Genomic DNA, 26504 nt, shown 5'->3' with positions numbered 1-26504 from the left:
CCCTATTTAGACTTAGCCTTAAATGAGGACCTGGTGCAGTGTGTAAAATCATCGCAACTAGCGAGAAAAAGGAAATCGGGCATGGTGCAGACCATCCACCCCCTCGTGTACCGTTCAGGCCATCATAGGTGCTCGCTAACAGCACTTGCCCCAACAGTCTGTTGAAGGTTATACGGAGGATCTGTTTTTTAGTGTTGTGTGTGTGTGGAGCGGCCATGTTGTAGTGTGTGCAGTGTGTATTGTGTATGTGGAGTAGCGGTATTCAAATGATCAACTTTATCTTGTTTCCTTTCCTTAGCTGGGAGAAGTCATTCCAATTCCCAGAGAAGATAATGAATCTGTGAGTACTGTATATGGTATTTCAAACTCTTTATTTCTTCTCATTGTAATGCCAATTCTTGTCAAATATTCGTTTGATTACGTGTAAATATTTATGATTCAGTTAAAAACTACTTTCATAGCAGCAGCGGGGATGCACACTGAAATCTGAATCGCGCCTCCGTCGGAGTAACGGGGCATTCTGTGGTGCCCGTTTGTCACGTAGGTGTCTTCACGGGTGGTGAATGTGGTCAATCCTCTGCCACGGTTCCCCGTAGTGGATCGCATCCCCACAAACAACCAGAGGGAGAGTGGCAACCGGGGAGACAACCATCTGCCCCAGCCACACGGCGACCGCGGCTCGCATGTGCACCACACCTCCCACGTGGAACGTGCGTCACACGGGAGCGGAGGGCAGCACGCATCACATGGGGGGGTGCAACAGCCCTCGCACGGGGGTGGGGGGCACGGAGACTGGCGTGACGACCGGCACGGCTCTGCGGCGAGCAGCTCGGGACACCGGTCGCACGAGATCAGCTACCACGAAAACAGCCCGCCACGAGTACTTCCCGGCAGTGGCCAATCCGGGGTGGGTTCTGTTTTCCCGTTACCTCTTGTCGTTGGGTATGGCAGCACATAAATGTATCTGCTAGCCATCAAATGTATGTATGTATGCATGTTGAACTTAAATCGCACCGTACGTCGTCAACTATGGTAATCGGAAGTGCAGGACAAATAAAGTTGAAAACCCGGTTGAAGAACAAAACCAGTCACTGTGTCATGCACTTTCAGATGCGCTTCTCTGGCCGTCTGGAATGCCTCTTCTTTCCGATATTAGGAAGCCACTGAAGCTATGCACTTTTAAATCTAGATTGACAGCTCATTTCTTTTGAACTGCTTTTGGTCTTTAGTTTGTTCTTCCCCCGCACCTCCGATTAGCATGGTTGGCTATGTACGGTACGAAAGAAGTTCAACATACATACACGTCCAAGTCTGATGGTGAAAGTATAAGCCTTGGGGTAAGCTGCATGGATGTCCTCAATTTGATGACAATAGTTTTCATTTCCGGAACAAATACACTTAACCAATAGACTGTGTGAAGGTTATTTTCGTTCTGTCCTTGTTCCCTTCGCTTGATTGCAGGGATTGATTTATCACTGGTAGACTGGAGTAGCTAGGTGAATAGTAGCCACAGCCATAGCAACAGGTAAACTCGATGTGGTGTGCCGGGTGCCGAAATATTTTCAGGTCACATGTACAATAGTGTGAAATTAACTGTGAAAATTGTATACGCAAGCTGGGCTGTGCCATGTCACCAAAGTGCATGCATACAATAAATCTCGCTTCAACGATCGCCGTGATGTGTGCGCACAGCTGCACCTGATAGCACTGAATGAGCCGCAGCCCGGAGCCATGCACGGGATCCGCGGCGTCGACTTCCAGTGCTTCCAGCAGGCACGCGCCATCGGCCTGCACGGTACCTTCCGTGCCTTCCTTTCCTCCAAGGTGCAGGACCTGGTCTCCATCGTGCGCCGCGCCGACCGAGACTCCATGCCCATCATCAACCTCCGCGTGAGTGCCTACACTCCTGCCACGGACATTTCATCATCTCACCGGTCTTCCGAATCAGCTCCAACCTAGCAGTTTTGGACTTTCTGTGAGAAGAAATTATGTATACTCAATGTGTAGTGTAGCACAAGAACAGGTTTGAAATGCTTCTACGTGGGGTTTTTCCAGTTGTGCCCTATAGGTCTGATGTTCTTTCTGGTCCAACCTGCAAACACATTCGAGAGCTAAGCTTAATATGCTTTGCTGCCATTGTCATAACAAACACTGCCCTATAATTGAACATCATATGAACAGAAACGACATTTATTGTGACATAATTAGCGACCACACAATCAGTTTTGAGTTCAATTTAATCCCACTTTGTGGTGAATTGATGATAGCACCTGCTGTTGATAAAATAAAGAATAAAATTAAGAATGAAGAATAATTTGCAATGTTTGCAATGTTGCTGCTGTCACCAAAGCCAGACCATGGATTACATGCTCTTTGGTTCTTTCGGTAGAGTCACGTAGGTAGAAAAATAAAATAAATATTTATTTTACTGAAAGAACAAAAGAGTATGGATTTCTGCAGTCACGAATGCTTCAAATGAACACGGATTACATAATATAGCACTCCCTGCACTGCCGATTTGTGGAAAGTATCACGATATCCACCAAGCTTTCAAAGGGATAATGAATGGCTTAATAACCTCGCTATACATGGATTTCATGTTGCTGTGGTTTCACCTTGGCATACGAAGAACTGCTGTTAATCGGCCCACAAATTATCTGCTGTGCACAATCACGTGTTAATCGTTATCAGTCACCCAGTGCAAGGAGTAGGAGGCGTTGTACTTCATTCCTGTGTTTTTGTTGTTGTGATTTTTAGGGAGAAGTTCTATACAGGAACTGGAATGAAATATTCTCGGGCTCGGAGGGGCAGTTGAACTATAATGTTCCCATTTATTCCTTTGACGGCCGAGATATCCTCACGGATCCAGCATGGTAAGGTTGTCGCTGTTTTTTTTTTCATACTCTCTGAATAGGTTACAAAGATTACATATTTTTTTTGCATAACCTCGGTGACATTCAATTCATGTCCATGTTGATTGTTGTGCACTGAAGTGATCCCATGGCTTGCTGCTGGAGAGGGCAGCTTAACAATCATGTTGCACGCGTACGCACGTGGATGCGTGCGCGTGTGTGTGTGTGTGTGTGGCGCATGGTATTCCCAGGTCCCAGAAGCACGTATGGCACGGCTCGGACGCACACGGCCGCCGGCTTGTCACGCAGTACTGCGAGATGTGGCGTGTGGGCGACAACGCCGTAACAGGGCAGGCCTCCCCACTCGCCTCGCGTCGCCTCCTGCAGCAGCAGCCCCTCGGCTGCAGCTCCGTCCTGGCAGTGCTGTGCATCGAGAACAGTGGCGCACACGAGCAGATTCGCAGGCGCTAGGGCTGCACAGCCACAGCTCCGCATTCCCTCCCTGCGTTTTTTCCCTCCCCTGCCGTTTTCCTCTTCTACTTCCCCCCCACGCGTGTATTTACGTGGATACTGCTCGGAGATCACCGCAATGGTTACGTTTTGTTATCGGTGGCCGTCATCCTGCGGAGGGCACGTCGAGCCGCTCGCACTGCATCCCCTCCTCCCGCGTCCCTTCCCTGCACCGTGGCTGTGAGAATGTGGCGTCGGTGTGAGCAAGTGACGTTCACTGACGAGGAGAGTTTGAGTCGACTTTCGCTCTCTCTGCTTTCACAGAGAATCAAACTCGCCCGAAGAAGTGTCCATTACATGTATGAAACAGCACAGTAGATAGGATATAGCACAAACGACAAATGGGTGCTTTACATGCCAATACGTTTATGGACACTGCTATTGCTACTACTAATACTACTACTTTTACGACTGATAATAATAATGCAGTAATATAATGTATAATCATATATTGTTATCATTAATGCTACAATTAAATACTTTTACGTGACTCAACACTGCATATAATGGAGCAATAAGTGATTTAATTCACAAGTTGGTTAAAGAGTAAAAATATTCAAGTGCAAAAGATCAATAATCTACAAAATTTACAGAATGATTAGCAGATACATTATTAATGCACTTTATCATCATGGAATGTTCATTGGGCAATTTAATAATTTCTAAGGCACGTTTTTTTGTGTGTGGACAAGGATAAAACATATAACTCTGCTAAGCGATGCTGAAATATATTATAATTATTATTACTGTGTTATAATTAGTGCGTGGGCTCCAAAGTCTTGTAACATATTATAACGATTGTTTATTGCAATCATTAAGAAAGCCCTGCTTAAGATTCAGCTGAGCTTATCTTATCTGCTAATCCTTACCCAATAAAAACAACTAACTACCATTGATGTACTGGCAATGCAGAGAAAGCCGACAATCCGGTTTGCTCATCACTGGGAAGAGAAAAATAACCCAGCCGAAATTCCACGTTATTTCTTACAATGTTATTTTCAAAATGAATTCCAATTTTTATTGGCATTGTGGTATTGCAGATTCCCACAGAATCTGAACTCTTTGTGGGGAGGGTGACTGTGCTAGAGGGAGGGTAGTGGATCAGAGAAACCACAATGAATGCAATGCAACATGTATTGGAAACACTGAATTTAATATCCAAGTATTCATCAGTTGGGAAATGGCTGAATTGGAAACTTTGTTTTGTTAGGCTTAAACAGTGATGCCTCGGTCAGCAATTGATGAGAATTAAAATGTGTGTGTCGGTCCCACAGAGCCAGGCTCTGAATACTTGAACATCTTTGTGATATTTAAATCTTGTAAAGTACAACAAATTACGAGTACAACTAGTTTTTGCTAATTAAATTACGTAAATAATTTGGAAAATTTTGTCTGATTTTAAAGAAATTACACACGATTTCGGTGAGGAATATATATTTTTGTAAATGTACATCAGTTTATTGTATTTATGCCCCACTAAAATGGTAGTTTTATCTTAAATATCCCCACAGGCTCACACGAATTTGCGCCAACAGCAAGGCAAGAGACTATACGTTTAATGAATCTAAGCAAGGGTACCATGCACTGCCTTGTCTATAAATATATATTGGGGCACAAATTAAACAATTCAATGCAGATTAAAAAATATCAGGTGAGTGCTGTGGAGTTACCCTTACCGGTCAAGTGTGAGTTAGGTGACTAAAGACTGACGTAGGATTAAACTTTACATTTGTACTAACGTGTTTTATCCCAGGAAAACTCATGAGTCTAATGACATTTTCTGGAGGGTTCTGCTCGGGATTTTTGGCAGTTTTTTCTGATCCTGCCCAAAACGTTGTTGCAGCATGCCTGTTTGACAAATTATACTGAACACAAATCAGCGGTGGTACATAAAATAAATTGCTAAAATACAGATTTTTTAACGACTACTTTTCGCCACTGGGTAGGTTTTCGCGATTGTGCTGTACAGCTCTTTCGTGTGTTTTCTTGTTGTGCAGCGTGTTGTTCAGCTCGATGTCCAACGTATCCAACGTATCGCTCCACCTGTTCAGAGCTTTTTCAGTAGCCGATTGAAGTTTCAGATGCAGCACCCAGCAGGTGCAATGATATGTAAGACTGTGCTGAAAAACACGCTGTACATCCCAGACATGTGCACGTACCCAGGGTTCTGAATTTCCAAGCCATAGTAAATATATTCAGTTTGGAGCTTGTGTCTGTAGAGGTCAATGTGGCTATGGAATAGATTCGGGCTGTACCATCATAAAGGACACATGCCCATCTGGTTTTGAATAAAGCAGTTGAGACATACATTGTCTATTTTATGTTGACCATCTTTTATTGCAAAAAATAACGTGCAAATTGCAACTGAATGACAGCAGAAAAAGTTGATAATTTCGGGAGAAAAACGATTCCGCTATAAATTCCTCGAAATATATAATTTGGTAATGTTGATAAGAACATGTGGCATTCAATCTTAACTGTCCCTTAAATGACAGCTAATTCCATAGCTGTATACAGGCTGGTGAAACAGTGTACAAGTCTCATAAAAGCTTAAAATTGCAAGAAAAATAATTGTGTCATCTGCTCAAGCTACGCTCTGAATATACATTGTACTCATTTTGACTGGTAGAAGCATACTGCAATGCTCTGCTATGTTGTGCATTTGTCATAATTCTAAGTGACAAAGAGTGTGGTGCAATTTTCAAACAGAAATCCACATGCCTGTAGCACGGATTGGCATGGATTTACTATATAATTATCTGCAACTACGAGAATCTGCAAGCTGGTGTGAAAAATATTACCCCTGGCTGACTGTAAAACCAAAAGTTGACAGTAACCTACTATATATTGCCCGGTGCATTGTATCCAAATACTCTTACTGTAAGGTGGCAAATTAATATATTTACCCATTAAAAATAATCCGTCAAAAGTGATCAGCAAAGCCAAATTAATCTGAAAAACAGTGACCAAACATTGTATCCAACACTTATCGGTCGGTATAACTGGAATATTTCATGAGCCACTAACTTGTTTTTATATGAAAAATTGCAATACCATGTAGTTTACTTTATTTTGTAACATTTAAGTGGCCTTAATAATCCACTGATGCTGATGTTACTTCTGTAGAGATTAAAAGTAACATTTCATGTGAACCATCATTACTGCTTGTGCTTAAAATTGCCATTGTGAGATCTCTTAATAGCAAGAGGAATGGTTTGTGATTTTTTAAAAAGAAATTGGTGTCATGTTTTAACATCATAGCTTGCATGCAATGCATATTAATTTAATAACAGACTCTTTAAAAAACGTATCTTTTGAAGATATATTTTGTATTCTTGAAGCTTTATGTCACTGTAAAGGACCCATATTAATGTATACACTGGAACTAAATAAAGGAATTGGAAAATATGAAGCACAGAACATACATTTTTTGGGTTTAGCATTTGAAATTATGATAAATGACTTACCTGTTGAGAATAGTTTTTGTCCCCTTTTTCTTTTTAAACAAAAAAACACCTTTTACAAGGAATCATGTCTGCATTAACCACAATACTTGTGGTCAGAATGCAAAAAAAACCACTGATAATATATGCATTGTCTTTGAAACTGATTGGTCCACACCAGAGACAGCTTTCTTTTGAGCCTCGTCTCAAACGGTGTTAGACCAGAGGATGCCAAAAGGCGTACAGCTCAACGACAATGCACTATCAAAGTAATGAGAGCTCGGTGAGCATCTACATCAGGGGACCTCCTTTGTCAATACCAAAATATGAGAAAAGGGGTTTCCCCTTTTTTCTGGCAACAAAAAAACACCTTTTACAAGGAATCATGTCCGCATTAACCACAATACTTGTGGTCAGAATACAAAAAAAACATACTCTGATAATATATGCATTCTTCTTGGTTGTTTCGGTAAAGTCACATAGAAGGGAAATAATAAAATAATAAAAATAGAACATAATAAAATACAATTCTCACGACGTTTCGGCCACAACGCAAGCAGCCATCCTCAGGTGAAGAGCATGTCTGTCGGAAAGACAGCGTCTGAATAAACACCACCAAGCTAGGCAGCGTATATTTAAGCTGGGTTAGAGGAGGAAGGGCGCCTTGACAAAGGAATTTGCATATCAACAGAGGAATTTAGCATATTTATGGCAAATGCAGATATGGGATTAGTCACTACTTGTGGAATGCGTAGGAGGTGGGGGGGGGGTCTCAAAGTCATGCCACCCAGAAGCTGTGAATCCGAGAAATGCATGAGCATCTAGTGAATGGTTAGCAGCATTGATGCAAGTTCAAACTCCTAAACTGGGGGCCTGGAGAGGGCTGCCTTAACACAGAGCATTCGAGATAAAAGGAGGCAGCAGTCGAGCTGTCTCCCCCCCCCCCCCACTGCGCAAGCCCCGTATTGATGCGAGGTAACGAGCATTGACGTGCATGGGCGTGGCGGCCTTTGATCCGTGGCAGATGTGCACGGACACGCTGTCTTGGTGCCCAAACCCGTGCATTGTGCTATTAGAGCCGCCGGATATCTGCACATACGCCCTCCTCTTCGTTTGCTTCTTGAATTCAATCTCAGGGGTTGTCATAAATTGCCCCAGGAGCAGTGTAAATTGATTGAGAAGAAGAATTGTACTTGCCATTTAATCTTGAACGAAAAATATATATGCTGTGTGCTCAACCATTTAAAAGTCAAGGTCAGTTTTTTAAAAGGTATTTTCAATTCTTTATTCATTCTTTAATATGTGCACCGTTTTAATACTGCCAAGTCGTACAAAGGGTATAGCAAGGGCAGCAGAAGTCAATGATGTCCCACCTTTTGGTCTTCAACAGACCCAATATTTTTGGCCTAACGTTTAGCACCTGATAAGACCAGTTTTCATAAGACTTAAAATTTCCTATATTATACTTCGAGTTTTCAGTTTTATTAGATGTTATCAGGCCGTGCATGTTAAGCCAACCTGGATGGCAAGAGTATATCTCTTGTGCAAATATGGCTTGCCATTTGCATCGGAAGCTATGATGGGTGAAGGAATGGACTTGCACGTGACGAGGTCACATGTCACAACAGCGGTTGTGCTATGATGTGATATATTGGCACAGAAAGCGTATATAAACCACAACAGCATATATATATACATGTCATACGTTCGTCGACTTTACGGAGCTTCCCACCAGCAGTGGCAGTTCCAGGCATTCCCACCTAAAAAAGGGCAAAGATCCAGGTGTTCGAAACCTCATACAGGCTGGTCCGGGTAAGTGCCATCATGCATGATTGCATGTCACTGGCCTCATGTTCTGCTCTATGGTATATGATATTGTAAGACAGCATTATGCCATAATAATATATACCGTGCCGTATGATACTGACCAATGTCCTAACCAGGGACGCAAAGTTTTGCCACATCACACCAACATATGTTACCTTTACAATAAATGTAGCACGATATGCTGTGGCCAGGCTTAACAAGGAACAATTAAATAACAGGAGCCTTGTGAACAAAAGTTACGCCGTGCTTGTACCCATGGAAACCAGTGAGGAGCGATGCGCAAGGTGTAGGGACTTTTCAATGATTACTCCGAGTTCCTTCTTGCAGCCTGGACTGCAGCCAGAGATAATTTGTATTTGTCTGGTGCCTCAGTATCAATGCTATCATTATAAACGGCTGCTACATGTTGTCAATTGTCATATAATAAGCTGTGCCACAAAACTTATAATAGCAAGCACTCGTAACAAGAAGTGTGCATCGTTATGTAGTGTTCACAAATGATAAGTCTCGATAAAGCAATACAAAAATTGCTAACTATATAACACTTGGGGTATGAAATACATTTACACCAATTATCAGGGTTTTTTTTAAGTAGGAAATACATTTACACCAATTATCAGGGTTTTTTTTAAGTATCAACCAAAAACATCTAAATGTCTTATCTGTAAAAAAAATAAAACACCAATTTGAATTGATTTTAGTTACATAGTGTGCCATGCGTTGTGGACGATGGGATATGGGAAATATGTTAAGGTGCAAGTACATTTTTTTCCTGCCGTTGCTATATCTTGAATTTAAAAGGAAATTTAAAGCTACTTATAAAACAGCAGTAAACAGCACTAATGACATAACAACAAATATCTAAACTCAGATCTGACATGTAGAGTGCAGCGCTATGAGCAAGACTGTCCAAGAACACACGAGTTCTCCATTGTATATTTATTATACAAATGCTCTATGGTATTTTTGTTAAAATCACTAGATTGAAAACACAGTATTACAGTCATGTAATTACGTAAAATGACAAATCTAATCTACAATTTGCTTTGGTTCCTTTTCAACCCAGTGAACAATGTGCACTCTGTACACTTGGGGAGTGTTGGGACCTTACATTATTCCATGCCGTACGACATGCTCACGTATACAATACTCTTCTCACACGCGAACAGGTGCACAACCGCAGACACACGCACGCACACGCCATACTCAAGCATACCTCGGGGAACAAAACGTGAGACATTTAAAACGCGCGTATCATCCTAATGTTGGCACCACACATTATATATTATTAGAACTACTTTTTGTGTTTAGTTGTCCTTACCCCGCAACTCAGATTCGCGTGGTTGGCTTCGTACAGTGCAAAAGAAGTTCAACATACTTTCAGGTCACATTAATTCAATAAATTTACTCACAAGTTTTGTACGTGTGACTCAGCATACATATACATTTACGTTACTTTAAAAACAACATTGTTTTGGCTTGCGTGCCGTAGTAAGAAGGGCAAACGTCGAAATTGTTTGTCATTAATTGCCTATTTTTTGGCATGCAAGCTTTGCCATAAACTACTTCAGACAGAACATACTGAAATGGTTGCTTTAACTTGTATACATCTCCTGGATGCAGAGCAACACTTTGGTATTAACATTTTAAAAATCACAGCTCAGAGTAATTCCAATTACATTTCTTATTTGCCTATGTTTATATTAACACATCATATATACACACACATTTAGGTAATTAGGTACTTCAAAGGAAATACTTCCAAAATATTATACAACTTTATAAATATTATTACAATGATCAAATTAGAAATTGTAGAGGATTACAAATGTCATACGATACTGTAACACACGTAATATCTAAATAGCTGTTCCAAAATATAGCCCACCGCTGTATGTTAGCACTGAGCACATAGAGCAGATCAATATTCACAATCTCCTCTGTGTGCATTTTCACGGTTGGGCTGTACAGCTCTGATTTCAGAAACTAAAAGGAAGTTTTCAATTGAGCGAGGAGCGAAACGTTGGACACCGTGCCAAACAACACGCGGTACAGCCCCAAAACGTACTGGACGGCAATAATCGTACTCCTTCACAGTTGCATTAATGTTCGGGCCGTTTTTGGTTTACTTTTCGGTTCCTTAAAGGCAATCTCCTCCTTGGTATAAACAGTCAATTTGCAGTGAGCCACCTGCCGTTCAGGAAAAATACACTATGTTTAAGAGCAAATAAATATATTTTTGGTGATACAGTACGTAATTGAAGGACAGGCTGCATTGAGGTATTTAACGCCCTGTGTTTTGCTTTTCTTGTAGACATTTTATTAAAGCTAAACATGTTTTGTTACATAGTCTCGTGAAGTTCGTTTTGCGTGGTCAATGATTGCACAGAGCACAACACTTTAGTCCAAATGAATTCAATGCTACGGAGGTAGCATTTCATGTGCAAAACTACACGAACTCTTTTGGTTAAAGCTCTCATGAATGTTACACTCTTCATGTCACGGGGTCTCCCTTTGATACAAATACAACCTCTGCGATATTGAGCTCATGTTTAACTGACCAAAATGGTGCGCAAGCATCCTCTCGTGAAGAATCATTACACCGCTTTGTAAACGAGTTAAGATTGTTCTGTGGCTTCTCATTGTGATGTTGGTTTTGGTTTATTTAGACTTTTCTTTGGCTCGAAACTTCTCACCAACACAATTGTAATGTTAAAGCTTGCACACTGCAACAGTGAAGATATACCTCACAGGTAGATCTTAGTAGGGTACCCTCCCATATATACAATATAAAAAAGACCAAAAATATATTTTATACTGCTTCACAATAATGGTCAATTATTCCTTAAATAAACGAGGATATCCTTAATATCTAAGTCGCTGGGATAAAATGTGTATGTCATATGTTTTCCTCTAAAATATGCTTAGCTGCAGGTAAAGCTATGCATAGAAATGAGAAGCATAGGTCACTCTTGATGGCATAATGCAATGCCATTTCTGGTAGCTAAGAGCGATAGGTGCTTTGTCCTTTAGTATCTGCCAACATGACACAAATGTGTTTAATGTCTTTTGTTCAGTTAATGTGTGTTGTAAGAACATGGTACGTGAAACTTATAAAATGTGTTTATCATTTGATTGCCTCTAGGTTTATTAGAATATGAAGAATACGGTATAAAGCATGCCCCGTCTATAAATTTACTTTTTTAAAGTTGGTCTCTACACCACAATGCAGCACACAGCACCGAGAGTGTGAGTGCTGCGTATCTTTCTGTGCACGTTCGACGGTTCTTCAAGCTGCGCACGCGCCTCTGTTCACAGCATGGGGGGAAGTGGTCTCGATGACGGGCGAGAGGTGTATGCCTTCTTTGGTTTGGAGTCACCCCCATCCATGGTCGGCTCCACGGGGGCCACGACCAACGTATTGTCCGGCATGGGCAACGTTTGCTCGTGAGTCTTGAGCCTCTTGATGGTGTTCTTCAGCATCTGCCGCTTGTTGCAGAACCACACGCGCACCACCTCGCGCTCGTAGCACAGGTGTTCGGCGATGGCCGTCATCTCCTGGCCAGACGGGTGCGTATTGCGCTCAAAGTAAGCGTTGAGCGCCTCCAGTGCTTGAGGCGTGAACGAGGTGCGGCGTTTGCGCTTCCGCGATGGCTCGCTCCCCACAAAGTCACTCAGGCTCTGCAGGCCGGTGCGCTGCCGAGCCTCAGCCTCCGTCATCCAGCGCTCAAGCACAGGCTTGATCTTCTGCGCGCTCTTAGGTGTGATGTCCAACTTCTCGAACCTGGCGGGACATAAAAGCCCGGGATTCATTTTGATGGGCGGTGTGGAACTGGCTGTGCTAGTAGTGCTAGCATTATCTCTAGCAAGAGGCCAGCCATCGCTAATCCCTTCTCCTCTTCTTGCTCCGAAGGCCGGCAGGAACACGTCGGCTCGCATGAGGAGGGCGTTTCTGCCGGGAGTCGGAGAGAGAAGAGAGTCTCACTTGGCTGCTTGCACTGTAACAATTTTAATAGACTCACGTAAATAGGATATATGGAAGAATCCGATGTAGAAAAATGTATTGTAGTAGCGTTAAATATCACATCATTGCTGCAGCTTTCACATGATGTTTTACCAATTAAATCACCGAATGAACCGTTTCTCTGAGAATGGTGCAAATTGGCAAGATTACATGCCAGTTACCTGCAGATGGCAGACTGGCTGTAGGCGGGCGCCTCGGTGCTGCTCATGGCCTGTCCAACCTGTGTTTGCGTGAGCCCCAGCGAGAGACGGCGGATCTTAAACACACGAGCGAACTCGCGTATCTCCTCCAGCTTCACGTTGTCGATATCGCTGCAAGCACCCTGGGGGTCTGAACATGCACACACACAGGTAATTTGTGCATTATGTCATTACTGTAAAATATTATTAATATTGCAGATTCTGAAGTTTCCTTCTTACAGATCATTGTTTATTGTTCTATCGTGTGCTTTTTGATTGCTTAATTCAATTTCCTGTAGTGTAACGGCAGCCTTCAGGAGTGGGTGCGTCTTTGTGGGTGCCACGGTGGCGAGATGTTAACTACCTCGCCTGGTATACAGGAGGTCATAGGTTCGATCCCGACCTCGACGCATGTATATTTGAAGTTTGCATGTCTCTCTCCTCGTGGTCGCATGGATTTTTCTTCGGGTCCCCCAGTTTTTCCCTCCACATTTACACACATGCGTTTAAAGTATTTGGCTGTTATAAATTTCCACAAAATAAGCCACTTCATTAGGCTATCATTTATGGCGAGGTCGCTTCTGAATAATAACTATCTAGCTCAGTGGGCCTTACCTGGTAAAACACATATACATAGTTTAACAGTTTTGATACAGGTAGGAACAACAGTTCCACACTGCCCACCAGGAATTATTTGTCTGTCTGTCGTGCATAGCCACGCCCTCGATTTGTATTTCATAGAGCGCTTCGGGCGGGCTCAGCACCACGTGACACGCCGCCCCACGCAGCTTGCGCCGCGTGACACGGATCGCACGAATGCGCTGTCCAACCAAGTTCCTACCTGCCCACTCTGAAGGAACGTGTTAGTTTATTGAACAGTGCATGAGAACTCACTGTGGACTGCCGGCCCAATGCTTGGCGAGGCTGGGGAGAGAGGCTGTGGGACTGGGGATCCTTGGCTCGGTCCGACCATCAGGGTGTGCTGCGGGGAAACTTGGCTCCTGTGTTGCCCTTGGAGTTGCTGGAATTAGCAGCAGCACCAACATGAACATACATTTCTAGATTTGAAGCTTTCGTGACTGCAAGGATTCATATTCTTAGGTTTTTTCGGTAAAGTCACGTAGGTAAAAAATTTAAATAAATTAAAATAAATGAAAACAACTAAATTAAATCACGACGTTTCGGAGGCAACACAAGCTTCCGTCTTCAGGTGGAACTGTTACAGCCAAAATCACTGTAGTAAGTGAAGAGAGCTAATAGAGAAACGCGACTATATAGGGTAAGAGGGGGGAGGAGCCAAGGTGGGGGGGGGGGGGGGTGCCGTGTGGAATCGGGGGGGAGCGGATGCTAGGCTGAGTTAAGACGATTGATAACATCTATTCATTATGCAGGAGAGGGGGGGTATTGGGGTACCGTGACGGAAGTTGAATTTCATGTTAAATGTTTTGTAAATGTTATTTCCTAATTGCTTATGCCTCAAAAGTACATAAAATGGCTATTATTCCCCACCAACTTTGCTTTAGTGACCAGGACAGTTATATTTTGAAATTTACCTATTTTTCAGAACATTCCAGATAGATTCAGTGCTGAGTAAACTTGGAGTAACTTCTAGAACATTCTAGAACTTTACAATAATATAAATAACAGTGTAGTGACATTGCGGATGTCACTGTGTAATGCCGGCCTTAGAGAGGCACGGCGTGCGATGTATAAATATCGCGGACACCACATATATATAGGTGCAGTACCAGCCCCAGAGGGGCTCGGTGAGCGCTGACTGACAGTGCTGGATGGCACCACGCTCTGCATGCAGTGCCGACCTTTTTGGCACCAGGGACCGGTTTCGTGGAAGACAATGTTTTCATTGACCGGGGGGGGGGGGGGGGGGGGTTCATCATTGGGTCTTTCCCCCTTTTCAAAGAAGCTCTCCAGCGACGTTTGTTTTTAACTCATTTTTGCTAGGGTTAGCTTGTGGGCTTACCAAAACTGTGACTGAGACAAGTGCACAGTGCAGGAAAGAGGCGCGGATGGAAGTGGTAAATAAAATAATGGGCGGGCCACGCGCGGACTCACCGCTCACCACCTGCTGTGTGGCCCGGTTCCTAACAGGCCACGGACTGGTACTGGTCTGTGGCCCGGGGGTTGGGGACCCCTGCCCTACAGGATAGGGTGTGAGAGTGCCGGCCAAGGGAATGGGGTTACTATAGGCCATGGCACTGGTTGACCCCAGAGGACACTTGACCGGTTAAGTCTACACAGGGCTCCCAAGTGGGGGCTAGGGGTGGTCACATGTCAGGTCAAGATCCTGCTCGAGGATTCCAGAAGGTGGTCGTGGCGGGGCCAGCCATGCCACAGACGATATCAACCAGGTCCCCAAGAGGGACCGACTGCTGTTGTTCATCCTGAAGAATCTACGTTCTACGTCCTACAGAGTCACCAACACATGGACCGGGACCCGAGCTGTGGTCCGGTCCATTGTAGCTAGTTACGGTGTAATTAGTGTAGTTAGCCTGGTGGTCCACCACCTTAGGTTGCTATCTTGTTAAGGGGCAGTTACCCCTTGTGTTGGTATTCATAAATGTGTTGCCTCCAAAGAGTACGTCTGCAACTCAGTTGAACTCACTACAGTAGTATAATTACAGGGGCCTTAAGCCCACCAGTTTAGTTCCAGCTGCCTAAGTGGATACATATCTGCATTTTTCTGAGATGGCATCAAGAGGCTGCAAGCATCTGGCAGACGCATTTTGCTATGTCTGCGGCCAATTTATCAAAAACAAGAGCGAAAAAGTACTCTGTGGAAGCATCTGCTAAGATGTGTGAGGCCTATAAGGAATATTTCGGCATGCCTGTCGGGGATCAAGATAAACTCTGGGCACCTCATTTCACTTGCAAGCAATGCAAAAAACTCTGGAAGGTAAGATGGACAATTGTTGCTCGGAATTTAATGTTACACAATTTGTAAAAAAAAAATTGTAAAAGTTTTTTCTTTCAAAATATTTTACAATTTTCAATGTTATTGGAAAAAATATATATGAAAAATGTTTCGAGAATCTCTTACACATTAATCATGGGTGAAATAAATGTATTTTTGTAGGATGGTACAGAGGGGAAACGAGAGCCATGAAGTTCGCTATCCCAAGAACTTGGCGGGAACCCACTGACCACTCAAGCAACTGCTTCTTCTGCATGGTGGACCCTTCCAAACGTCGGATTGGCAAGAATGCACCTGCTATCACGTATCCGGACCTTCCTTCAGCCATCGCCCCGGTGCCACACTGCCATGAGCTCCCCGTACCCACTCCTCTGGAGAGAGAGCAGCCGTCTTTCGAGGAGAGCAGCAACTCAGAGAGCAGCAACTCAGAGAGCGAGGATGACATTGTAGATCCAGATGACAATTTCAGAGGTGGAGCTGAGGAGAGAACCCATACTACAACCAAAAAGATCTCAACGACTTGATCAGAGATCTTGGTCTCACCAAGTCCAATGCCGCACTTTTGATGGCTAGGCTCAAGCAGTGGAACTTGTTGGATGAAAGTGTGCAAGTCGCAGATCAGAGGAAGTGTCACCAACCTTTTTGCAGCTTCTTAACCCGTCAAGATGGGCTCTGCTTCTGCCACAATGTGACCAGTCTGTTTGAGGCAATTGGAATCACCTGTAACCAAAATGAGTGGTGCCTCTTCATTGACAGCTCATCCAGAAGCCTCAAAGCCGTGCTGCTCAATAATGGTAACATGTACCCGTCTCTTTCCCTGGCTCACTTGGTGCACCTCAAAGAGGATTACAACAGTATCAAGACCTTGCTGGACGCCTTGAAGTATGATGAGTACGGCTGGGAGGTCATCGGAGACTTCAAAATGGTGGCATTCCTGATGGGTCTCCAAGGTGGTTTTACCAACTTTCCCTGCCTTTGGGACAGCAGGGACACCAAGGCAGGACTGGCCACAGCGGACATAGTTCTCTGTGGGGAGGAACAACGTCAAGTGGGAGCCACTGGTGGACCCCCGAAGGTGCTGATTCCACCACTGCACATCAAATTGGGCCTCATGAAACAATTTATCAGAGCTGTAGATAAGGAGTCAGCAGCCTTGAAGTCCCTTCAAGACATCTTCCCTAAGCTGTCTAGGCAAAGGTCTTCATCGGACCACAGATAAAGAAGATCCTGGAGTGCAATGAATTCCCCAAGAAGCTCACTAGTAAGGAGAAAGCGGTTTGGAACAGCTTTTCCACAGTGGTTCGTGGCTTCCTGGGCAATCAAAAGGTTGAAAACTATGTGGAGCTATTTGAGACTCTGGTGAAGAATGATGGCACAATGGGCTGTAGGATGTCCCTCAAAGTCCAAATTCTTGATAGTCATCTTTATAAATTCAAGGAGAACATAGGAGCGTACTCGGAGGAGCAAGGCGTGCGCTTCCACCAGGATATACTGGACTTTGAACGCCAATTAAAGACAGCGTTCAGAACACCCCAGGGACTTTACCAATTTAACAGATTACCCATGGGGTTACTTACAGCGCCGGTGATGTTTCAGAGACTCATGGAATTGGTGCTTGCAGGACTTAAAAGGGAAAATGCCATATATTTGGATGATGATTGTTTTTGGCTTCTCCTTCGAGGAGCACTAAGATAGACTGAGACAGGTCTTCTTTAGAGTGTGTGCTGCCCAGCTTATGCTCAAACCATCCACATGTCACTTAGTGCAGTCGTCCGTTCGTTATTTGGACATGTCATTAGCGCCACAGGAGTTGCCACAGAACCAGAGAAAACACTTTGCATCAGGGAATGGCTGACACCAACTTCATATGCCGAGGTCACGAGGTTTGTTGGCTTTGTGTCGTATTACCGCTGCTTTGTGCTGCAGTTTGCGAGCATTGCCAAGCCCCTGCATGCACTGACTGCCAAAAAACAGAGGTTTCACTGAGGAGAGGCCGAAGAGAAGGCCTTTACTACCTTGCGTGAACAGTTGCCAAAGGCTCCGCCTCTAGCATACACTGATGTTTCTCTGCCATTCATTCTTGACACTGATGCGATTGATGTAGGCATCGGGGGAGTTTTGTCACAATTGCAGAATGGAGTAGAGGTGGTCATAGCCTACTTCAGTCACGTGCTGTCTCCGGCCGAGTAACGCTATTGTGTAACCCGCAGGGAGCTACTGGCAGTTGTCCACTTGCGCCGGTGCAGTCTACAGGGGACGGTCACGCTATGGCTCCAACATACTGTCACCTGGCACTTACACTTGAATGGATCATGCTATAATCGACCGATGGCTCCTTGCGAGTGCTATGAAAACGGACAGAGACAAGCACACTGCAAGGGGAGGCGTTACCAGAGCTGCACTTCATTGTGTGGAACGGATTGCTTATGTATTGGGATATCAAGTCTCAGAGGCGTCTTGTAGTTCCAGAAGCTCTGCATCAACAACTATTCCACGAAATCCACGTTAACCGCTTGGTACATCTGGGTCACCGAAAGACACTTCACTTTGAAACAGAATTACTATTGGTGGGGCATGGCGCAGATGTGCAGAAATGGGTAGCGGAATGCCTGGAGTGCATTAGCCGGAAACCACCCACTCAACCCATATGACCACCCTTGCAGTCCATTACAGTAAAACGGGTAAATGAGCTCATTGCATTGGACATTTTTGGCCCGTTTCCACGCACCACAAAGGGGAACAAATATTTGTTGGTGGGTTTGGAATATGCTACCCACTGGCCCATGGCATGGCCCTTACCCGAGCAGACTGCTGCTTTCATTGCAGGGGTATGCATTGAACAAGCGAGCGGCAGAACAGCTGCTTACAAACCAAGGAAAGAAAGTTTCCTCCAAACTACTGCAGGACATTTGTAACATACTGGGTACCAAGAAGGTCCAAATGTCTCCCTACCATCCTCAAACGGATGGCATGGTGGAAAGACTGAATCGCACATTGTCCAATATGTTATGTCATGTTGTTTCAGACTTCCAAAAAGATTGGGACATGCATATACGAGGTATACTGGCGGCTTACTGCCTGGCTCCACATGCATGCACGGGTTCTCACCATTCTACTTAATGTACAGCAGAGAACCAGAGCCACCCATTGACAGTCAATTAGTCCAACTTCCAAGCACATTGGTCTCTTGGTCGGCTGCTCTTCGCCTGCCCTTGTAGAGACTGCAGGAGGCTCGTACAGCTGCTCTCACGTCATCGACTGCGGAAAAGGGTGCGAATGAGCGTCGGAGGTTGGCATGTGCTACTCCGGTTCCCTTCAAGGTGGGGGACCTTGCATGGCTCCATTGTCCTCAGGTTCCGATAGGCACATCGCCAAAGTTGCATCGCTCTTGGCAAGGGCCTGTTAGGATTGTGGATGTGCTAAAGCCTCAATGTGTGCGGATTCAACTGGGACATCGTCGATGGTTCGTACATCCGAGCCATCTTAAGCCACATTACATGTCATCTTCGCTGCCACTTCATCATCACTGCCTGGATGTGGCGCCACATCTGGGGTCAATGTTGTAGACCCCAGTTCTCTCACCTATTCCGCCCCCTCCCTCAGGCGCGGCAGTAACAACAGGCCAACGAGCAACATGGATCCCTATTGACGGAAAGAGTGCACCTACGAATAAGCTCACTTGCTTTTGGTAGAGGGAGACGAATGACGTCAGATGTAGTGAGGGAAAAAGTATTTGATCCCCTGCTGATTTTGTACGTTTGCCCACTGACAAAGAAATGATCAGTCTATAATTTTAATGGTAGGTTTATTTGAACAGTGAGAGACAGAATAACAACAACAAAATCCAGAAAAACACATGTCAAAATTTTTATAAATTGATTTGTATTTTAAAGAGGGAAATAAGTATTTGACCCCCTCTCAATCAGAAAGATTTCTGGCTCCCAGGTGTCTTTTATACAGGTAACAAGCTGAGATTAGAAGAGGATCAGGGAAGGCTCGGGGCACTTTGATGGTGGAAATTTACATGAACGCACGCTGCAGAAGATAATAAAATCTTCTCACACCTTTTCTACAACCAACCTGTTGGAGTCGTTTCACTTGTACACCACTGGCAACAGTATCATGTTATTATTTTTATATAATAAATACTGCTAAACACGTACGTATATCGGAAACTTTGTGAGTGCAGTGTTTTATTTTCTCTAGATGTGCATACGCTACGGTGTATATATTGTAAAGGATACATGTTACCAAATACATAAATGATACTTGAATAGGCATGCATGGTGCGTGTGTGTATATTAAATATTTATTGTCCTGACAAAACTGATTGTGGATGATGACATTATGAGAGTAAATATTTTTCAGAGGAATTTCCGTGACTCCTCCATTCACATTCTCAGTCATGAAACCACGCCTACCTGCTGCTGACTGGCCTTGATGGCTGACAGCATGATGCCCTGTGGATTGAGCACGGGCAGGATCTGGTTGCCGATGACGGTGGCCACCACCTGGCCCTGTCCATTGGTCAGGATCTGTGGGGTCATGGACTGCACCGCCAGGCCGCCCATAACCCCACTCCCCGCTGAGCCAGCCGCAGTGCCAGCTGCACCTCCTACCAGGGGGATGGCTCCGATGATCTGAAATTCACAATGGTGGCATTTGTAAGTAAACATGTTTCTTAACAAAAAAACACAGCAAAAGAGGATATTTGTTATCAAGGGAGTCTTACCTTAGATTCCCCCCCACGCCCCATCTCCCTTTATGCCTCATCCCCCCCACCCCCCTGCTTAGCTCACCTTACATTCACACATGGCACAATTTGCATGAATGTGTGCTTTTGTGTTTGCTCTTGGAGTGTGCTGTACATTTGCAAGTTTATTAAAATACAAGGGGTTGTTCGGGGGCACCTGTGGCGCCCCTCACAACCATTTACGGCCTTCGGCCAGTAAAGTCACGAAAAAATTGCACACGAATGACGCATTCACGCAAGCATCCGATGCTCCTGTTTTGAAGTTGAAAAATGAAACATCTTTGAATTGTATTATGTTTTGAATTAGATCATTTTATTTCTTCATTACAAGCTTATATTATTTTACATCTGGAAGACTTAATTGAAAGGACATTTCGTGTGAATTTTCTCTCGTCATTAAGTAGATGGCCTTGCTGGGGGTTCGGTTCGATTCGGACTTTCACCTGTTTGGGATTGCGGGATCGAGATAAGGCGACATAGAGCTGGCCGTGCGAGAAGACCGCCATCTGCAGATCGATTCCAACATAATCAAACGTCTGTCCCTGTGCCTCCGTCGTTCATGCAGGGGGCGCGTAGGTTTGCAGCGCCCTCTGCATGAAAACGACGAAAAGACAGCATTCATTACAGATAGATAAAGTTGCGCGCTTATATAAGAGTATTACTTTGGAAAACGAAAAAACCCAACAGTTTGGAAAGTGCAGTATTGGTGATGGTCAAGTATTATGATGTTTCTCCCAGTGGGACACTCACTTGAGCTTGGTGGTTGTATGCCATTATGCAGTGTTATCTAAGTTGAGCATAGGAGGGAATGTGTTTACAGCTGTAGCTCGAAAGTTAAGGAATATGAATAAGAATCAGGTACGTCCATAATATATCTGTATTTGATCAATTAGTTGATTATGATAATTATTGATTGATGATCTTGAGAATGACCATGATGATCATTATAATAATGAGCTATAAAGGCCATTGCCAGAAACTTCACTGATTATATTTTATTATTTTAAGGCATTGTTGTTCACGTATGTGTGGAGATGTTTTGTCAATTGTACTCGTGCACCACTACCAATGCAGCATCATAAAATAACTTGCATCATCAAACAAAGGTGACAAGTTTGTAACCATGCTTATGCTATTGTTAGTCAGGTACAAGAGGGAAACCAACCCCTATTCAGGTGTTAGGTGGACTATTACATTGCGCAATTTTGAGAGATAGTGATGGCTTGGAGAGGTCTTTATCCACCAGAGGATTGATCATGGCTGATGATGATGAGTATGGGAGGTAGTATGTGTCTGGGCTGGGATGAGTGCTGTTGACACTGCTGCTGCTCCACACACCTGGCCCTCAGCGGTGGTGACCAGTTGTCCAGTGAGCCCCGCCAGGCAGGGCAGGGTGCTCGCCAGTATTTGGCTGGAGGATGGAGTGAAGCTGGCAGCCATCGCTGCAATAGCCGACGGTGTTATCTGGCTGGCCAGCAACTGACAGATGGTGTTACCATGAAACACAGGTCATAATACTATTATATTCGTATTAACGTGAAATACATTGCTCACAATGGATTCTGGGATTTGCAAACTTTCTAATTAGTGGGCTGGCAAGGATGTGTTTTCAACATTGCCCTTTTCTTAACTGACATTGTTTTTAATTCCCTTTGTAAGCGTGATGGATTATAAACCTGCTACTCTTCTGGCTTCAAACAAAAACGGCAACACCCAAGTGGGAAGAGAAATTGCAGAAGTAGAAGAAGTGTTACGGCTGACTTTGATCAGATGATGGTCCGAAAGAATGGCACATTAAACCACTCTCGTGACCGGTATCTGAAATATTCATCAAAGCTTCTGGCTTGGCCAGTTGGGATCCTGTGTGCAGATGGCATGACACAACTGAAAATCTGCAGATATACTTCAATGGGAAAATTATCAGTTTTTTTTACGTATAATGTATGACTAACGCTCAGTCTGCAGTCTAGTTTAGATATAGATTTGCAATTCCAAAGGCGCAAGACTGCTGAATTGCTGGTTTTGAAAGAGTGAAAATTGGGTTTTTTCTTAAAACCATGAAGCATCTGTTTAAGTCAACCATCTCACCCAGTAGAAGCACAGATTGCAGCACTGCTGATAACGGTATTAATATAAACAAATGTTGAATTACATCTCGTTGATCAGGATGCCAAAATACCTCAAAAGTCATCTTAATGGCAGTTTTAAATTAAATAGAGACAACATCTAGGATATATATCATGTATGTTGTCAGTAAATTAAATCAGATTTAATTAAACACGGTTCAACAACAACTTTTACCAACAGTAAAGTCGGCACCCTTTGAGAAATGTTTCATATTACAATGTCACGATATGAAGATTAAGGAGGTACTTGGGCCAATAGTGACGAATTAGTGCAGTCATTCTGCTTCTCAGACTGAAAGATTCCACGAACAATTTTCCCTCTGGGCTACCTTCTATTTCGTGGCAAATAGGTGTAAACATGAGCATTAAATGTAACTAATTATTTTCTATATTCATGTATTCAGACTGCTTCGGTGCTTAACCCAGACAAATGTATATTACATAAATCCATTATGACGTTTACATTCGGTACTTCTTAAAGTTGGTATTGTTTAATTTATAAGCTGAACTTTGGCGAATGCTGGTACAGTTAAATAGATACCTTTGGTTGTCATTAAGCTCAAAGAGGGTTTTAATCAGGCATAGGTACCCTAACCATCCCTTCAGCACACTTTGATCAATTAATCATATACCTTTTTGTTATTAATGAGATAGATAACATGGCAACTTTAAGTAATTATGAACAATTGCAAAAAAAAAAATTATTCTATCCCACGAGTATTAAATTGGTCATAGACAATGGCGGAGCCAGTATTTTCAGGCCAATATTAAATAAATACAATCTGTTCTCGTATTCCCTCTATGACCACTGGCGGAGCCAGTGGGGGGGGGGGGGGGGTGGCTCGTGCCTCCCAATGATCCGATCGAAATCCCTCATTTCGATCGGATCATTGGGGGGAGGCACGTGCCACCCCCCCCCCTACTGGCTCCGCCAGTGGTCAGAGGGAATATGAGTACGGATTGTATTCATTTAATATTGGCCTGGTTGAAACATTACCTGACCGTAGCATTTGCTATAGTGTAATATCAATATTAAATTAATGCAAGCAAAATTACACTTGGATTTTCAGCCATGAGATGCATTTGTAAAAAGTGAGCCTTCATCTGGAACAAACTGCTGAGCAAATATAGTTCTTAAGCTTCTTATTCCAAAACAGTGGGTCCAAAGCAGCATTGGTAGCAATTTCACAGTGCTGAACTCTCAGAGCGAATTGTGACGGCACACATTTTACCAAATGTACAAGTCAGTCAACAGAATTTGGGGCGTATTGGCAGTGGCCTTGATTTTTTGCTTACATTGGCTGATAAAATATATTCGAGGGAAAATAGCCACTAGAAAGGCCCATGCCAGGTACAAATGCATACACTCAATGCTGCCCCTGACTGCTCATTGGGCATGTTGATTTCTGGAACTGAAGTGTTCAGGGGAGGAACGGGTGTCAAGGGAGAAGGTTTATTTACACTGGTTTGGAGTTATATACATGTTAGGAGAAGAGTGCACGAAATATTACTGCAGTTCTAAGGCAGTATGCTGACATATGATAGCAACGTCGAAGTGTGCATTAGGCTGCTTGGGTATTTTAAAAAGCATTTCAAGATCCAACTTGCATTCTCAACTTTCTTCAGGTTCTAGATTTGAAGCTTTCGTGACTGCAAGGATTCATATTCTTAGGTTTTTTCGGTAAAGTCACGTAGGTAAAACACTAAAATTAATAAAAGTAAAATAAAATAAAAATCACGACGTTTCGGAGGCAACACAAGCTTCCGTCTTCAAGTGGAACTGTCACAGCCACAACAGCTGTATCAAGTAAATGAGAGATTGCAGGAGCTACCACTCCGTTTATATAATGGTTGGAGAGGGGGGGGCCAAGTACAGCACACTTTTTATTCATATGGTAAGGTGAGGCTTAAGACTAAGAATAGACTGCATAACAAAGGCTGAGCCTTTGTTATGGAGAGGTACGGTTTGTGACTCAACCTGTGACAAGGAGAAAACAACTAAACATGATGTAGTATCTTTGTTCACCAAAGTCCCAGTACCGGACACCCTAACAATAATTGAGGACTTAGTCCAACATGGATTGAATTCTGATGTACCTGCGCTGGTTAGGCATTGCCTCACCAACACCTATTTTACCTGGAATGGCACCTTCTACAAACAGAATGAGGGTACCCCTATGGGCTCCCTCTTGTCACCAGTTATAGCTAACATGTTCATGGAAAAGTTTGAATCAGACGCCATCCAGACATCCACCCTGCGTCCTTCCCTGTGGAAGAGGTATGTGGATGACACTTTCGTCATCTGGCCACATGGCCTCCCAGCATTGAACCACTTCTTAGACCACATCAATTCTAGACACCCATCCATCAGATTCACCATGGAAGTGGAGAAAGACGGTAAACCACCATTCTTTGATATTCTGTTTGAGAGGAGGCCTGACGGATCCTTGGGACATTCTGTCTACAGGAAAGCCACCCACACAGATTCCTACTTGAAACCGGATTCCCACCACCACCCATCTCAAAAGAATTCTCTCATCAAAACGCTATACCACAGAGCCCATGACATTTCTGACCAACACCACCTGGCCAGTGAATTAAGACATGTACATCGGGCCCTCAGGATGAACGAATACTCTGACCGCACTATCCGCCAAGCTGTTTCTCCCACCACACAGAAACAGCCACATGAAACTCCGACCAAAACTATCACGTTACCATACATAGCAGGCGTGACCAAAAAGATCTCCAAAATTCTAAACAAACATAAGATCCAAGTCCGATTCAGTACAGTGCATAAAATCCGTGATCTGATTCCATCTGTGAAGGATGTCGTTCCTGACTTACAGTATCCTGGAGTCTACAAATTGAGTTGCATTTGTGGTGATTGCTACATTGGAGAAACGAAACGTCATGTTTCTGATCGTGTCCGCGAGCACAAGTCAGATCTGAAACACGGCAGAACTGATTCTTCGGCCGTTGCCGATCATTGCTACAACTCGGTGGGCTCTCATGAAATTGTCTTTTCCGAGACCAAGGTTCTCTGCAAACCTCCTGGCTACCATCAAAGGTTTGTACACGAAGCCATACAAATATACAAACACAGACATCATTTCAACCGTGATGATGGTTACAAACTGAGTAATCATTGGAAAGATGTGATCAACCATGCAAAAAAGATTTAACTACACTTATTTGGCCAATCTTATTTGACAGACAACTATTACAGGTTTACCATGTTTAGTTGTTTTCTCCTTGTCACAAGTTGAGTCACAAACCGTACCTCTCCATAACAAAGGCTCAGCCTTTGTTATGCAGTCTATTCTTAGTCTTAAGCCTCACCTTACCATATGAATAAAAAGTGTGCTGTACTTGGCCCCCCCCTCTCCAACCATTATATAAACGGAGTGGTAGCTCCTGCAATCTCTCATTTACTTGATACAGCTGTTGTGGCTGTGACAGTTCCACTTGAAGACGGAAGCTTGTGTTGCCTCCGAAACGTCGTGATTTTTATTTTATTTTACTTTTATTAATTTTAATGTTTTACCTACGTGACTTTACCGAAAAAAACCTAAGAATATTTCTTCAGGTTCTATCATTGTAGTTTTATGCCCTACCTTTTATATTATTTATATAAGGGGGTGCTACGGTGGTGAAATGTTAACTATCTCGCCTGGTATACTGAAGGTCGTGGGTTCGATTTTGAGTTTGCATGTTCTCCCTGTGGTCACGTGGGGTTTTCTCCAGGGGTCCCTCGGTTTTTCCCTCCACGTTTAGAAACATGCGTTTCGGGTATTTGGCTGCTCTTCATGTTCACATGATAAGCCACATCGATGAGCTATCATTTGTTGCCAGGTC

The 26504-nt window shown here is 43.7% G+C and overlaps 2 protein-coding genes across 4 annotated transcripts in view; one reads left to right on the top strand and one right to left on the bottom strand.

Moving 5' to 3' along the window:
- Positions 1 to 6770, top strand: part of LOC133345094 (collagen alpha-1(XVIII) chain-like) — a 54186-nt gene extending 47416 nt beyond the window's left edge. For all 3 annotated transcript variants that reach the window (XM_061555570.1, XM_061555569.1, XM_061555571.1), the window contains 5 exons: positions 299 to 340; positions 545 to 907; positions 1693 to 1890; positions 2758 to 2873; positions 3104 to 6770. In XM_061555570.1, coding sequence (XP_061411554.1) covers positions 299 to 340; positions 545 to 907; positions 1693 to 1890; positions 2758 to 2873; positions 3104 to 3323 — 939 coding nt within the window. In that variant the 3' untranslated portion in view covers positions 3324 to 6770. The remainder of the gene's footprint in view (positions 1 to 298; positions 341 to 544; positions 908 to 1692; positions 1891 to 2757; positions 2874 to 3103) is intronic.
- Positions 6771 to 9564: 2794 nt separating this feature from the next.
- LOC133345093 (POU domain, class 6, transcription factor 2-like) overlaps positions 9565 to 26504 on the bottom strand; it is a 41934-nt gene continuing 24994 nt past the window's right edge. Inside the window, exons 7-12 of the mRNA XM_061555567.1 lie at positions 21859 to 21999; positions 20964 to 21026; positions 20189 to 20407; positions 13730 to 13856; positions 12818 to 12986; positions 9565 to 12416 (exon numbers count right to left, since the gene is read on the bottom strand). Of these exons, the coding sequence (XP_061411551.1) occupies positions 11945 to 12416; positions 12818 to 12986; positions 13730 to 13856; positions 20189 to 20407; positions 20964 to 21026; positions 21859 to 21999 (1191 nt within the window). The 3' untranslated portion in view covers positions 9565 to 11944. The remainder of the gene's footprint in view (positions 12417 to 12817; positions 12987 to 13729; positions 13857 to 20188; positions 20408 to 20963; positions 21027 to 21858; positions 22000 to 26504) is intronic.

Source organism: Lethenteron reissneri, chromosome 21, assembly GCF_015708825.2.
Source record: "Lethenteron reissneri isolate LAM-NWPU_2019-01 chromosome 21, ASM1570882v1, whole genome shotgun sequence".
NCBI lineage: Eukaryota > Metazoa > Chordata > Hyperoartia > Petromyzontiformes > Petromyzontidae > Lethenteron > Lethenteron reissneri.
This window is presented reverse-complemented; position numbering and strand designations above follow the sequence as displayed.